The 16,827-nt window shown below is 41.7% G+C and overlaps 1 protein-coding gene across 1 annotated transcript in view; it reads right to left on the reverse strand.

The window, feature by feature from the left end:
• The window catches only part of GCLC (glutamate-cysteine ligase catalytic subunit), a 188,987-nt gene that overhangs the window by 98,195 nt on the left and 73,965 nt on the right, over positions 1 to 16,827 (reverse strand). Inside the window, 6 exon segments of the mRNA XM_030198967.1 lie at positions 8,199 to 8,248; positions 8,251 to 8,296; positions 8,298 to 8,315; positions 9,909 to 9,983; positions 13,578 to 13,714; positions 14,124 to 14,182. Coding sequence (XP_030054827.1) covers positions 8,199 to 8,248; positions 8,251 to 8,296; positions 8,298 to 8,315; positions 9,909 to 9,983; positions 13,578 to 13,714; positions 14,124 to 14,182 — 385 coding nt within the window.

Genomic DNA, 16,827 nt, shown 5'->3' on the forward strand with positions numbered 1-16,827 from the left:
TGAAGTTTGGTTGGTGGGATAAATCTCTCTCAGAGAAACTAGAGAGACTGATTTCCCCCAAAACACCAGTGAACTGAATTCCTGTAATAAATCGGTTCTGTTGCAGCTCTGTAGTTTCCTACAAGACCATAAATCAGGGCCAAAGCAAGACCTTGGATTTTTATTCCTAGACTGGGGACAGACTCACAGAGGAATGTCTGCTAGTCTCATGGACAAAATCCAATCTGAACCATTATGGAAGTTTGCAACCTAAGGACTGCAAAAAGGGTATGAAGAAGTGGGATTTTATACCTATGGGTCAGGGTTATAGTTAGTCTATGGTTTTTGTCTGTAAATGACTGGTTTGTCCCCGGATTTGTGGGCAGTAGTCTAATCATTACTAAGAGTGGTAATCTTTTATCAGGATATATTATAGGTAATTTCTCATAATCTTCTCAGGATATATATATTATAGTTGTTTAATCACTCATCCATATAGTTTTATATACTTATTTGGTAATAATCCGTATATTTGTTTTTGTAGTGCACAAGCATATTTTTGTAACTTGCTTTGCATTTTGCCATATTGTTATTTTTACATCTATAATAAATAATATATTTCATCTTGGCATTGACACTTTCATTGGTACAGCCTAGTAACGTATCTAAGGGCCCAAAACAGAGGTACATCATATTCCTAGAAACTAGTTCAGAATAGATGCTATTTAGTAAATTTTCTGCCAGCCTAAGTACCTGATCCAACAGCCACTTTCCAGCATAGGCAGCCATGTATCACTCAGTTTCGAACTGAGTGGACTGCAACCAACAAACCCAAGGAGCTAAGGTAAAATGTATTTATACGTTTCTCCTGGATCTGTCACCTGACCCAGTGTGCCTGGTCTCGTACACTTTATGATGAAATGGCTCACTAAGGTTCCAGTGGGCACTTAGTTTTGTACCTTGACCTTCCTTCAGGGCTTGGGAACAGAAGACCCACCAAAATCCCCTGAAAGGAATCAGTGGCAGAAACAGAAGAAACCTGGATCCACTGAGTGAAGTACCCCTAGGCTGGAGGAGCATCAAGATGTGATCTGGGGTGGAGACATAGTCCTCAAATCGTTATCTATATTTTTTTTTCAGGAGGAAAGGAGCCAAAACTAAATACATACCAACTATAGCCCCCGCCTGCACTGAGATCCCATGACACTGGTGGAGGTTAATGGGGGCTTTGACAAAAGCAAACCTCTCATGACGCGAACTAAAGGTTGTCCAGAGATAGGCTTACATTCTACACGCTGGTGATAAGCACTAATGCATTAAAATGAACCCTGACAGAGTTGGCCTTGAGACCAGACTCTGATAAATGTAGAAGGTATTCAAGTAGGGTCTGTATGTAGGACAAGGGGACTCTATGGCCTTGCTGTCACACCAGACAGCAAACTCTCCCATTTAAAAGAATAACACCTCTTAGTGGAATCTTTCCTGGAAGCCAGCAAGACCCCTGGGCGACACCCTACGAAAGACCCAAGGAAGCAAATTCTAGGCTCTTCAACATCCAGGCATGAGAGCCAGGAGGACTGGAGGTTGGGATGTAGAAGCGACCCCTCGTTCTGATTGATGAGGGTCAGGAAACACTCCAATCTCCACAGTTCTTTGGAGGACAATTCCAGAAAAAGATGGGAACCATATCTGATGTGGCCAGTACAGTGCAATCCGAATCTTGGTTCCGCAGTCTTGGTTGAGTTGCAACAAAGTTTTTCCACTAGAGGTATCGGAGGATACGCATCCAGAAGGCCTGTCCCCTAATGAAGGAAGGCATCCGCCGCTAGTCTATTGTGGACCTGAAGCCTGGAAAGAACTGCAGAACTTTGTGATTGAGATGAGTAGCAAAAGATCCACCGACGAGGGTTTCCCACGCTCGGAAATCTTGCGAGGCTACGCCTATATTCAGAGAACACTCATGAGGTTGCATTATCCTGCCTCAGTTTGTCGGCCAGGTTGTTGTTTTATACCTGCCAGATAAGTGAACCTGGAGAAACATGCCATGACGGGTGTGCCCAGAGCCACATTCTGGATGGCTTCCCGGAACAGAGGGCAACATCCGGTGCCCTCCTGCTTGTTAGTGTAATACATCGTAACCTGATGTTTGAATTAAGATAATTTGGTTGGAACAGTCGATCCCTGAAAGCCTTTAGAGAGTTCCAGATCACTAGGAGCTCCAGGAGGTTGATCTGAAGATCTGTTTCCTATGGGAACCAGGCTACCTTGAGTGTGAAGCCAATCCACATGAGCCCCCACCCCCACCCCAGGAGTGACGAATCTGTCGTCAGCACCTTTTGTGGCTGAGGAATTTGAATGGAAATCCCCTAGATCAGTGATGGGATCGAATTGTTCCACTACTGAAGGCGGTTTATAAGCTCGGGGGACACGCGGAATGACATCTTCCAGACTTCCCGTGGCTTGATACCACTGAGAAGTCAGGGTCCACTGAGCAGATCTCATGTGAAGACGTGCTATAGGTGTAGCATGCAATGTGGAAGCCATGTGGCCCAACAACCCAACATCTGCCGAGCTTGACCTACTGTGACATCTGAACCCTTGGACGCGAGGGACAGAAGGTTGTCCACATGCGTCTCCAAAAGATAGGCACGAACAGTCCGTTGTGTCGAGCCGGCTCCCTAGAACTACGATTGCTGGACAGGATTGGAGATGGGCCCTTGGGGTAGTTTATCACAAACCCTAGCAGCTCCAGCACCTGGATAGTCTTCTGTATGGACTCCAGAGCACCTTCCTCGAGGTGCCCTTCACTAGCTAATCGTCGAGATAAGGAAAACACATGCACTCCCAGTCTGTGTAGCGACACTGCAACTACCGCTAGACATTTGGTAAATACTCTGGTAGTTGACGTGAGGCCCAAAGGCAGTCCATGGTACTGAAAATTATGTGTTCCCAGTCAAAATCGAAGATACTTCCAGCTCACAAGAAGTATCCGGATGTGTGTATATGCATCCTTTAAGTCCAGCGATAATAGCCAATTGTTTTTCTGAATCATGGGAAGAAGGATGACCAGGGAAATCATCCTGAACTTTTCTCGGACTAAAAATTTGTTCAGGCCCTTAGGTCTAGGATGGGACGCCTCCCCCCTGTCTTTCTGCTCAAGGAAGTACTGGAATAGAATCCCTGCCCTTCTTCCCCTGGTGGAACAGGTTCGACCACAATGGTCCTTTAGAAGGGTGGAGAGTTCCTCTACAAGTACCTGCCTTTGCTGGGAGCTGAATGAATGAGCTCTAGGTGGAAATTTGGAGCTTTGGATATCAGATTGAGGGATATCAGATTGAGGCTGGACTATTTGAAGAACACACTGGTCGGAGGTTATGAGAGGCCACCTTTGGGAAAAAAATTTTAACCTCCCCCGAACTGGGAACGTTGTACGGCACGGACACTTATGGTGGCTATGCTCTGCTGGAGCCAGTCAAAAGCTCATCCCTTGCTTGGCTGGGGGAAGCGACTGGGGCCTTGGGCGCACGCTGTTGATGAGAACGATGCGCGTGGGGATGAGCCTGAAAGACTGGCGAGCCGCAGAAGTGTACCTATGCCTAGAATAGAAAGCACTCCCGTGTCCGTGACCCACCCAAATACCTCCTCGATGAGGAGTGTTTGCAGAAGATGTCCGGCGGGAGAAAGAAGACCTAAAATTAGTGTGATCTTGATCTGGTCAACCAGCTCATCAACCCTTCTTTACAAAAAGATTCTCCCCTCCACCCCCCCCCCGGCAAGGGGCATCCGCCATTCTCTGCTGGGACTGAATGGTCCAGGTCAAAAACACAGCCATGAGAGTTTGCGCATCGCTATACCTTGGGCAGAGATTATGGATGCCATGTCAAAAGTGTCATAAGTGCCCCTGGCCAAGAACATTGCGACACACCTTTCTGCTGCTTGAGCAGTGGCAAAAATGCTCAGCCTGCTCTGGAGGGAGGAGCGTCAACCAAGCTAGACAGTTGCCTCACCGAGTTCCGCAAGTTGACGCTCGTGAAGAGCTGGTATGACTGAATATGGGCGATGAGCATAGCGGGCCCTGATACATTTTCCTCCCAAAAGAGTCCAAGGTCCTAGCTTCCCTGCCTGGGGGAGCCAAGGCATAGTACTCTTGGCTCTTAGAGAGCGGTATCCAGTACCATGGAGTTGTGAGGTAACAGACCTCAAAACCCAGGTTCCCCGTGGATCTGATACTGGTATCAATCTTTTTGGGGACCACAGAGACAGACAGAGAGGACGCCCAGTTCCACACAAAGACTGCATTGAGTGCCTCGTGAGGAGCAGTTACTGCCTCCTTAGGTGGCGAGGTGTATAGTCCAGGACCCTCGAGCATCTTAGCCTGGCTTATCCGCCACTCACTGGGAATGGGATGGCCTCAGCCATTCTCCATACAAAAGAGGCTTTCAGGTGAAGATTGAAGGGTGACAATTTAATTCTTTAGTGTATACTCAAGTGGATCCTCCTCTACTTCTATCCCACTGTCAGTGGTTGTACCTCAGGGATCTGTCCTGGGACCTCTTCTTTTCTCCATCTATACTTCTTCACTTGGTACTCTGATCTCATCCCATGGTTTTCAGTATCATCTTTACACTGATGACTCCCAGATCTGCCTCTCCACACCAGAAATCTCATCCGAAATCCAGGCCAAGTATCAGCCTGCCTGTCTGACATTGCTGCCTGGATGTCTCAGCACCATCTGAAACTAAACATGACCAAGACTGAGCTTCTCATCTTTCCCCCTAAACCAACCTCTCCTCCTCCCCATTCTCTATTCTGTGGACAACACTCTCATCCTTCCTGTCTTGTCAGCTCGTAACCTGGGGTCATCTTCGACCTCTCCCTCTCCTTCTCTGCACATATTCAGCAGACTGCTAAAACCTGTCGTTTCTTTCTCTATATCACCACCCAAAATTCGCCCTTTCCTTTCTGAGCACACTACCTGAACCCTCATCCACACTCTTATTATTATTATTTGTTAGATTTGTATCCCACAGTTTCCCACTCTTTGCAGGCTCAATGTGGCCCTACATATAACCATTAACGGCGTTAGCCAATTACGGTCTGAACAAATACATGGTATGAATGAATACAAAGTGATGTTGTGGTAGAATGATGGTACATGTATGGTAGGTACAGTTGGGGGAACTTAGAGAGGGAAAGGGGGAAGAAGAATCACGTAATGTCCGTTACGGGTCTTTGGTTACATCGTGTCACAGGTGACCAAGTATTCTTATGTTGGGTCGGTGGGGTATGCTCTTCTGAACAGGTGTGTCTTTAATGCTTCCGAAAATTTAGGTGGTCGAGCGTAGTTTTTACTGCTTTTGGCAATGCGTTCCACAGTTGTGTGCTTAGGTAGGAAAAGCTAGCTGCATAGGTGGATTTGTATTTGAGTCCTTCGCCCTTTCCTTTCTAAGCACACTACCAGAACCCTCATCCACACTCTTATCACCTCTCGCTTAGACTATTGCAACTTGCTTCTCACAGGTCTTCCAGTTAGCCATCTCTCTCCTCTTCAATCTGTTAAAAATTCTGCTGCACGACTAATATTCCGCCAGTGTTGTTATGCTCAATATTAGCCCTCTCCTCAAGTCACTTCACTGCTTCTTATCCATTTCCGCATACAGTTCGAACTCCTCTTATTGACCTATAAGTGCAATCACTCTGCAGCTCCTCAGTACCTCTCCCACTCTCATCTCTCCCTACATTCCTCCCCAGGAACTCTGTTCACTGGGAAATCTCTCTTATCTGCACCCTTCTCCTCCACTGCTAACTCCAGACTCCGTTCCTTTTATCTTGCTGCACCATATGCCTGGAATAGACTTCCTGAGCCGGTACGTCAAGCTCCATCTCTGGCCCGTCTTCAAATCTAAGCTAAAAGCCCACCTTTTTGATGGCTTTTAACTCCTAACCCTTATTCACTTGTTCAGCCCCCTTATTTTATCATCCTCACGTTAATATTCCCTTATCTCAGTTTGTCTTGTTTGTCTGTTTCTAATCAGATTGTACGCTCTGTCGAGCAGGGGACTGTCTCTTCATGTTCAAGTGTACAGCGCTGCGTATGTCTAGTAGCGCTTTAGAAATGATAAGTAGTAGTAAGAGTAATTCTGATTTTTTTTTTAAAAGGTTTCCAGGTTGATCTGGGAAATTACAGACCAGTAAATCAGACTTCAGTGCATGGCAAAATAGTGGAAACGTTTCTAAAGAATAAAATTACTGAACCCAAACATAGTTTAATGGAGCAGTCAGCATGGATGCAACCAAGGGAAATCATGCCTCAACAATTTACTTCATTTCTTTGAAACTGAAATAACATATGGAATAAAGGTGATATGGATAAAGGTTGATGTAGCTTGTGTCAAAAGTTTTTCTGAAAATCTAGATAAATTAGCCATGAGACTCCTGAGAAAATTAAACCCCCCCCCCCCAAAAAAAAAAAATCCCCGCCCCCTCCCCCCCAAACAAACAAACCATGGGATAGGAGGCAATATTCTGTTGTGGATAAGGAACAAAAAACAGAGGAGTGGGGTTAAATGGCCATTTTTCAATGGAGGAGGGTGAATAGTGGAGTGCCGCAGGGATCTGTACTGGGAACGGTACTATTTAATGTATTTCTAAATGATCTGGAAATGAACGAAAAGGGAGGTGATTAAATCTGCAGGATGACAACACTATCAAAGTTAAGACATATATGGATGTGTGAAAAATTGCAGGAAGACTTTAGGAAATTGAAAGATGGGCATCCAAATAACATATGAAATTTAATGTGGAAAATGCAAAGTGATATGCACATTAGGAAGAATAATCCAAATCATAGCTACTTGATGCTAGGATCCACCTTAGGAGTCAGCATACAAGATCTAGGTGTCATCGTAACAATATAATGAAATCTTTTGTCCAGTGTGTGGCAACAGCCAAAAAAGCAAACAAGATGCTAGGAATTATTAGGAACGGGATGATAAGACGAATATTATTATAAAGCCTACTGCTCTCTAGTGTGACCTCACCTTGAGTATTGCATGCAATTCTGGTCACTGTATCTCAAAAAAAAAAAAAAGAAAAGAAAAAAAAAAAGACACTGGAATTAAAAAATATTCAAAGAAGGTCAATCAAAATTATAAAGGGGATGGAACTCCTCCCATATGAGGAGAGGCTAAAGAGGTTAGGACTCTTCAGCTTGGAAGAGAGATAGCTGAGGGGGGATATGATAGAGATCTACAAAATCCTGAGGTGGTGTAGAACAGGTAAAAGTGAATCGATTTTTTTCACTCTTCCAAAAGTACAAAGACTAGAGGACACTCAAGTTACATAATATTTATATAATAAAATATTTTTAACACAAATAGGAGGAAATACTTTTCATTCAATCAATAGTTAAGCTCTGGAACTCGTTGCCAGAGGATGTGGTTACAGTGGTTGGCATGTCTGGAATTAAAAAAGGTTTGGCCAAGTTCCTGGAGGAAAAGTCCATAGTCTGCTATTGAGATACACTGGGGGTGTGCCACTGCTTGCCCTGGGATTGTTGGCATTGAACCTTGCTACTATTTGGGATTGTGTGAGGTACTTGTGACCTGGATTTGCCACTGTTGGAAGCAGGATACTGGGCTAGATGGGACCATTTGGTCTGACCCAGTCTGGATATCCTTATGTTCAATGTTTTATACCTGCAATATTAAACAAAATAAAAAAAGCAAAGCTGGAATAGTCTCACAGCAGTTTCACAGCATTTTTTCTCTCTTTCTTGTAACAAAGACTAGGCTGCCCAAATGCTTAGAAAAGTGTTCTTGAATAGACTGAGTGAAACCATTGCTCCATAAGCCATACACTCAATTTTAGCATACATTTAGTGAACCTATTATTTTTGTCTCTATAGGCACAGATATTGAAAGGAGACTTTAGAACGAGCAGAAAGGATTGTTATATGATATGAAGTGTTTTTTAAAGAGGTATCGACACCTTGTGGCTGCAGTATAAACCAGTAGGCTAACAATGCCACATGAAATTTTCCCAGAATTAACTAGGAAAACAAGCATTGTGTATCTAGAGTCAGCTTTCTAAGTATGATCACTGAAATCTGATAAGAAATACAGGAGTTTGCCAGATAGGATTAGCAAATAATAATAGTATATTGATATACTGGGAAAAATTCCTATAATTAAGAGTTTCAGAAATCCAAAATGCCATACCTTCAGTCCCCTCTCCTCTTGTGTTCTGTCATCTACAGATGCAGAAATTATCCCCAGCGGCAATCAATATCTGACACATAACCTCTGTAGAACGGAGATGCAGCACTCCAATGCCATCTAACATATAAAGAGGGAATTAAACACTATATACCACAGCAAGATTCAGCATGCAGCGCATACCACACAAAATTAAACAGGATAAATTTACTGTCTTGATAAAAAACAAAAAAATTCATTAATTGTGCCAAAAAAGTAACATAACAGATCACTGCAAGTTTTGCCATAAAGGTATACCAAGAATTCAGTCATGTCCAGTATTTGTCGAATTGTGAGATAAGCAGACATTTAAATGCTCGAGATCTCTTTTGGGGGGGGGGGGGGGGAGGTATTGTTTTTTTTTTCCTCAGATGTGTCTAAAGGGAAAACCAAATTAAATCCATGGTTCAGACAAGCAGTTAAGAAGTTATAACTACTGTAGTTAAGGTTGAATGAGGTACTATGGATCGGCAAGCATCAAAAGGAAGAAGGTGGAATTACAGTGTTAGAAAACTAATATAATAATGGATACATGGGTCCTAATGCTAGAAAAGTCATACTGCAAGGTTAACAAAAAAATAAAGACAGGCATATCAATGTAGTACCCACATTACAGTGCCTCAATATTGGATTTCCAATCCCCAAACTATTGTACTCTGAGGCCTCCTTAATTGGGAGGTAGTTATAACAGGCTACTTATTTTTGTTGCATTTGTACCCCGCGCCACTCATGGCAGGCTCAATGCGGCTTACATGGGGCAATGGAGGGTTAAGTGACTTGCCCAGAGTCACAAGGAGCTGCCTGTGCCTGAAATGGGAATCGAACTCAGTTCCTCAGTTCCCCAGGACCAAAGTCCGCCACCCTAACCACTAGGCCACTCTTCCACTTAGAGTTTCATTGGTCATAAAAGGAAATTTGTTGAGTATTTGAACTACTATTTTACAAGACTATTATTGTTTTCCCACTAGTCTAGACACTGCAGACTTTTCTCTCAGTGAAACATTAATATGAGAGTTTTTCTCTGCAGTTTCGAGCTGGTGGGTTAGCCGATGAGAGCCAGTCAGAGGTGTCCTAATATAAAGGTACCCTGGGCTTATGAGGCTAGTTATTATCAATGATAATCTATGAGTTCAAATGCTCAATTAGATCTCTATGATTTAGAGCAACTATATATGATACAAGTTTCTAATTGGATTTGCTCTAAGCAGTTTTGGAATTGTTTGTATAATATTATTATACCCATAGACCAGCCATTAAAAAAAAAGTATGACTGGGAGGTAGGGATAGTGCTGGGCAGACTTATACGGTCTGTGCCCTGAAAAAGACAGGTACAAATCAAGGTAAGGTATACACAAAAAATGACACATGTGAGTTTATCTTGTTGGGCAGACTGGGTGGACCGTGCAGGTCTTTTTCTGCCGTCATCTACTATGTTACTATGTAATACCTGAAGAGCTCAATGTTCCCTTTTCTTTCACTCTTACAGCAAAAGCAATGTCAACAGAAAATTGTAATAAAGATAAAACCTTTACTATTTAATTTCTTTCCAGCACTCCATTGTACTTCATGTTAAAAAAAACCCAGTTCACTATAGGGTCCACAATTTTAGAGAAATATGGAAGAATAAGACTTCTCTTTCCTATAAAGTGTGAATTTCCAATGTTTATTACTTACCACAATTGGACAGATTGTTGCTAACTGGTCATAAAGACATCTGGCTTCAGAAATACTACATGCCTGGAATGTTACCTGTTAAAGAAAAACATTTACAGCCATAAAGAGAGAATTTTTTTTTAAATTTTAAAACCAACCCATATAGTAGGGGGAAAATTAAGACTGATGTTGCAATATAATATTTTATTTGGGATCATTCTCTTCAAAATATTTTCAAGAGTAGAACAGATATAGTCATTACAGAGCTGTATAACAAGGAATTTTCTAAGGAGTCAATTAAAACTCAGATACATATTGAAGACTCAGTTCAAGCAAATTCAATCTAAACTGCTTATAATGCTGATGACAAGCTATTTCTGGGCCATCATGCTACTCTAACATGAAACAAGAACACCAGTTTGACCACTTCTCACTATGACAATTTAATTTATATTCAGCGATTCCATAGGCAACAGAAGTTACCACAAATTGAAACCCCCCCCCCCCCCCCCCACAAAAATTGCCTGCTTGTAAATGGAGCTTACCCTAGACTCAGATAGTAAAATAGTAGAGATGATGACAGATAGAGAGACCTGTATGGCCAATCCAGTCTGCCCATCAAGAAACACAGTATATGGTATGATATGTATACTTGGTCTTGATTTGTCCTTGCCATTTTCAGGGCACAGATTGTAAAGGTCTGCTAGTCACTCAACTTGTTCCCCAGTTATGGAAGCTGAATCTTTCCAGCCACGATCAGGGCACAAACTGTAAAAATATGCCAAGCACTGGCTTTACTTACCAATTTCTGGTGTTGCCATTTAATCACCACTAAGCTTGTTTGGTTCCATGCTTTCTATACAGGATTAATTTGTGTTTATCCCACACATTTTTGAACTCTGTTACTGTTTTCATCTCCACCACCTCCCGTGGGAAAGCATTCCAGGTATCTACCACCCTCTCTGTGAAAAAGTACTTCCTGTCATTATTCCAGGAGTTCCCCCCCCCCCCCACCTCAATTCATGTCCTCTAGTTCTACCACCTTCTGGCCTTTGGAAAAGGTTTGTTTGTAAACCAATATCTTTCAAATATTTGAAAGTCTGCATCATATTATCCCGTCACTACTTTTCTCCAGGGTATACAAAAGTTTAGGGTCCTCAAGTTTCTCCTCATACATCCTGTGACGCAAACCCCATACCATTTTGTTTGCTTTTTTCTGAATCGCTTCAAGTCTTCACATCCTTAGCTAGATACAGCCTCCAAAATTGAACACAATACTCCAAGTGGGGTCTCACCAATGACTCGTACAGGGGCATCAGCACCTCCTTTCTTCTGCTGGTTATACCCCTCTCTATACAACCTTGCATCTTTCTGCCCATCTATGCCCGGTCAAAGTTTGGCTGAAGAGTTTGATTATAGAGTACAGTTTAAGGTATGAAAAATTGATTTAATTGCAGGATATGATTGTAGTGATACACAGATGAGAATTCTGTTAAGATCTGTTCTCCCAAAGACGCTGTGAAAGCGAAACATGGCTCCATGTTGAGGACAGGAAGATTAAGTTGCATGCTGGTTTTAAAAAAAGGCACATCACAAGTACTGAAGGCTCCACTGAAGTCTTCTTGAACGCTATAGATAAACGCAACAATATTAATAAATTTGGAGAATTGTTTATTGTTTACTATTTGACAGACCTTTAGTGCACTGTTCAAATATAGGCAAGGAGGGCTCAGGTACAATTATGTTTGGCAATAGTATTCAGTTATGAAAGTGGGAAGCTTTCAAAAGATCACTAACTGCACTAATCACCCTGAGTACCACAAAATATATTTTTTAAAATATTTTAAAATAAGATATACATTATTAATGATTAGTTGAATAATATGATAGGTCTTTGGAATATATTGTAAGGTTCATGAGCAGAGATATATTATCAATAGAGAACCAGGGAAGGGTGATACCCCAGAGAAGACATGTTAATAAAATTTTAACTGCCAGACCTTTGACCATTCTTCTAATATTTGGAGATCTCTTCTCATGGTTTCTACTTCCTCTGGGGTATCCACTCTATTGACTATCTTCGAATCCGCACAAAAAGGCAAACTTTTCACTCTAACCCTTCAGTAATGTCTCTCAAATATATTAAACAGAATTGGCTCCAGTACTGAACCGTGAGGCACAACACTACTCACCTTTCTTTCCTCTGAGTGGATTCCATTTACCGTCACCCTCTGCATCCTGTCCATCAACCAGTTTCCAATCTAGTTCACCACTTTGGGACCCAAGTTCAGCCCTCTCAGCATATTCAGGAGTCTGTGAGGAACCATAATCAAAGGCTTTGCTTAAATTCAAATAGATTACATCTGGTGGACATCCTTTATTCAGTTCTTTGGTCACCATTCATTTGGCAGGAGTTTCCTTTAGTAAAGTCATGTTGCCTCGGATTCTGCAACCTGTTGGATTTTAGAAAGTTAACTTTTCCTTTAGTAGCCACTCCATTATTTTTCCTACAACTGACACGAGGCTTATCAGCCTGTAGTTTCCCACTTCTTCCCTATCCCCACTTTTGTGAAGAGGGACCACATCCGCTCGTCACCAATCCCGCGGAACCTCTCCCATCTCTAAAGATCTATTAAATAAATCCTTAAGAGGTCCCGCTAGGATTCTTTTAAGTTCTCTCAATATTCTGGAATGTATCCCAACCAGCCCCATAGCTTTGTCCACTTTTCAGATTTTCCAGTCGAATATGAATGTTTTCTTCTGTGAACTGCGCAATATCCACTCCATTTCCAGATATACCATCGCAAGACAACCTCGATCCTTCTCCAGGATTTTCTTTAACACAGAAGAATTTGCTTTATCCTCATCACTTTATACACATAGCTATTCTCAGCATCTTTCAGTCTACCAATTCCATTCCTAGCTTTTCTCCTTTCCCCAATATAACTTATAAAGGTCGTCACCTCTTTACATGTTTAACCATTTTTTTATTTTGCTTACACTTTCACTAGCTGTACTTCCCTCTTCACTTCTTCGAGTTTATTCCGGTAATCTTTTCTGTAATCCTCTTGTTGTGTTCTTCTGTATTTCTTGAATACAGTGGTGGAATTGAAAAAGGTATGGAATGAAAACAGAGGATATCTAACTAGAAAATGAATGGTATGAAAAAAACCCAAAATTAAATGGACGTGTGTGTTTGCATGTCAAGTGCTGCTTAGATGGTGACTGGCTGTAAAATTTAAGGCTGGTGTTGGATATGCTTGTACGGTATGAGTCCTGCATATGGCAATCCGGTTTAGGATGGGCTGGCGAGGGTTTTGACGGAAACTCCAGTAATTTGGAATGTGAGAGAAGTGCCAGGCAGACTTTTACAATATCGCACAAATTAGAATACTGAGGATAGGCTGGTGTGGTCTTTAACTGCAGCTCCAGTAGTTCAAACATAAGGACAGAGCCAGGCGGACCTCTGTGGTCTTTGTCCCAGAAACACCAGAGAGAGAGACCATGCTCAAGTATATAATATTACGTTCATTGTTGATTTAATCATGAATTGATAATGAATGTGACTGTTGGGCAGACTGGATGGACCTTTCAGGTCTTTATCTGCTGTCACTTACTATGTAAGCATTGTTTACTTTCCTATCTTAAACACCCCACCACAAAATCCATTGTAGTTCTAATCTGTTTTACCTGAAGACAGCAGTTACCCATACCAAAACCCATGGCATCCATATATATGTGATCTGGTTTAGCTGCCTTTCCTCCTTCACCATCATCACTTGGAAATTTCTCCATAAATGGAGTTTGTGTATTCCGGTCTTTAAATACTGAAAGAGAAAGAAAAAGTTTCACCTAAGTTAAACAAAGTACATGTTAGATGGAGTGTGTATAGGTAAAGATCCCTTTGCTTGCCTCTTTACTGCCTTCCCCTCTCAAAGCTCAACAGCACAGACAGGAAAAAATCCAGCAACAGAGGTTTCCTGCTGATGATTCAACACCGGCAGCAGCAAGTTTCACCACTGCAGCACCCAATCTCCAGCAAGAGTAATGGCACAGATTCAAGCCACATTTGCTACCAATGACAGCAGTGCTATCATGCATGCACACCTCAAACGTGGACTGACAAATGCATCCAAACCAACAATCACTGTAGTGAAAGAAGGCTAAAAAGGATCCAAATTACCAGTACAGCACAGCCAGCACTCTTTCCCATATCAAAAAATAAATTTTACTCACTTGGTACATTTATTGCTACTTTCTCTCCTCTTCTGTGTCGAATATTTCTTGTTAAAGTACTAAAAGCAAATAAAATATATTTAACGCAACGTTTTCTTCTTGATGTATACCAATTTCTTCATTAACTTGGACATAAAAAACAGAGCAATTCCATAACTTGGTGCTTGATGTAGATGCCACAATGGTGTGCACAGTGAGCACCAATTCTATAAGATCATTTAGACATAACTAAGTGGTGTAGAACGAATAGAAGTGAATCGATTTTTCACTCTTTCAAAAAGTTCAAAGACCAGGGGACATTCAATGAAATTACACAGAAGTACTTTTTATAAACAAATAAGAAGAAATATTGTTTTCACTCAAAGAATATGTATCTGGGTATAAAAAATGTTTGGACAAGTTCCTGGAGGAAAAGTCCATAGTCTGTTATTGAGATGGACATGGGTAACCACTGCTTGTCCCAGGATTGGTAGGATGGAATGTTACTTCTAATTGGGTTTCTGCCAGGTACATGTGACCTGGATTGGCCACTGTTGGAAACAGGATACTGAACTAGATGGACCATTGGTCTGACCCAGTATTGCTATTCTTATATTCACAAGTCCTTCGAAACACCTCCACTCTTCCCTAAACGTTGGCTAACGTTAGGGATGAGGAGGTGTTTCAAAGGGCTTGAGGGTAGCTTCTCTCTTTATAATCTACATGCAGTCTGCTGCACGAGGAGTTCCTCATCACTATCACCACTGTTTCAAGAATCTATGACAGTGATTCCCAAACTTTCACCCCGCTGCCCCCTTGGTTCCATAAATGTGTGCTCTCCTCACCTAATGAAGCTATTACTAGAAACAAAATTATTCAAAATGTTGATAATGGTTTATTTATAAAACAAATAATATCATTATAATATTGATGATGGAATTGAATTTAAATACACAAAAGCAATTCAAATTTTTCAAATAACAGTTTTAATAGACTAGTGTACCTACTTGATGTATTGAATGTGTTTAATGGGATGGATGGGCTTGATGAAGCAATGGGAAAAATAGGTGGGGTCCACACACCTTCCACAAGGAGGGTTCAGAAGCAACACAGGTGGAAGAAAGAATGTCTAGAGAGAATCCACGTACGTGGAAAACTCAGTAGATCCCACGGGGCGTAAAATGAAAATAAAAAAAGGTGGGAGTATGAGCCAGGCTATCCAAAGACTAGAACCAAAATGAAATTAAAATATACGTTTAATAGTTTTAAAACAAATAATAATAAAACAATTTTACATTGAAAACGACTCGACACAACGTTGTGTTTCGGCCAGATGGCCTATATCAGGAGTCTGATCACCAAGGAAAACAGTGAATTGAGATTATCAATGGTTATAATGAAAAAATCTCAATGCTCGAGAAAAAAAAATGCCAAATGAAAGATCTGCAGACAGGATCTTAAAAATGGTCTTGAAAAAGACCATTCAATGAGTAATCCGTCTGCTGCTACGCACTGCACAAGCGATGGGAATATGAAAAACGAGAAGAAAGAATGTGCCAAATAACCAAGGCAAACAGAACAGCGTCTACAAGATTTGCAAAAGGTAAACTGACCCAAAGAAAAGACCCAACATAGGCCGTGTTTTGGCTAAAGCGCCTTCCTCATCGGCCATAATGATTCAAACAAATCAACTTCAGAGTCACAACAACATGTAGAACAAAAGGGCTCTTGAAATGATGTCACAGAGATCTGCGCTTCTGCTGGCATGACAAGCCATCAGTTGAGCGCTTGTCACGCCAGCAGAAGCTCAGATCTCTCAGTGACATCATCAATTCAAGAGCCCTTTTGTTCTACATATTTTTAAGACTCTGAAGTTGATTGGTTTGAACAATTACGGCCCGAGGAAGGCTTTTTAGTTGAAACAAGACCACATTGGGTCTTTTCTTTGGACCAGTTGCAAATAAAATTTTAGACGCTCTTACTCTGTTTGCCTTGGTCATTTGGTACATTTCCTCTTCCACATGTGTTGCTTCATTAAGAAGCAACACCAGTTTCTCAATGTCTGGTTTAAAGTTACTAAGTAGGAGCCTTAAATCTCCACGATCAACTATTTGGAGTCAATTTCTTTGTTTAGTCAGAAGTTGGGCCACCACACCAAAACCTCATTCTACCAAACATGATGTTGGAAATATGATTGGGTTTTTTTTGTTTTGGGTTTATTTTTATTAATTTTTTAAAACTATGGTCCATAGTGAAGGACAGCAATCTGAAATTTCTTTCTGTAACCAACTGTTTATTTATTTTATTACATTTGTATCCCACATTTTCCCCACATAGCAGTAGGCTCAAAGTGGCTTACAGGTTCCAGAGAGGAGAGTACCAACTCCAGGAATATATACAGAGGCGGAAAATAGAGTAACAGCAGGTGCAAGGAAGCTGATAAGGTTCCGGAAAACTGCTTTGGCCTAATATTGAAAGCAGGGCCGCCGAGAGGGGGAAGGGCAGGTGGGGCAAAATTCCCCGGGCCTCCAAGGGGGGCCCAGTGCAAGGATCTCTCTCCCTCTCCTGCTCCCAGTGGCGTACCAACGGCAGGGCGGTGGGGGCTGTCTGCCCCTGCATTTAAAAAAAAAAAAAAAAATCTGAATCGGCAGCACCAGCATGCAGTGCTGGTTTTAGTTCCAAATCATGTTGTAATTCAATTAGTTCTTCTTCAAATTGCAATGTT

This window comes from Microcaecilia unicolor, chromosome 3, assembly GCF_901765095.1.
Source record: "Microcaecilia unicolor chromosome 3, aMicUni1.1, whole genome shotgun sequence".
In the NCBI taxonomy this organism is placed as follows: domain Eukaryota; kingdom Metazoa; phylum Chordata; class Amphibia; order Gymnophiona; family Siphonopidae; genus Microcaecilia; species Microcaecilia unicolor.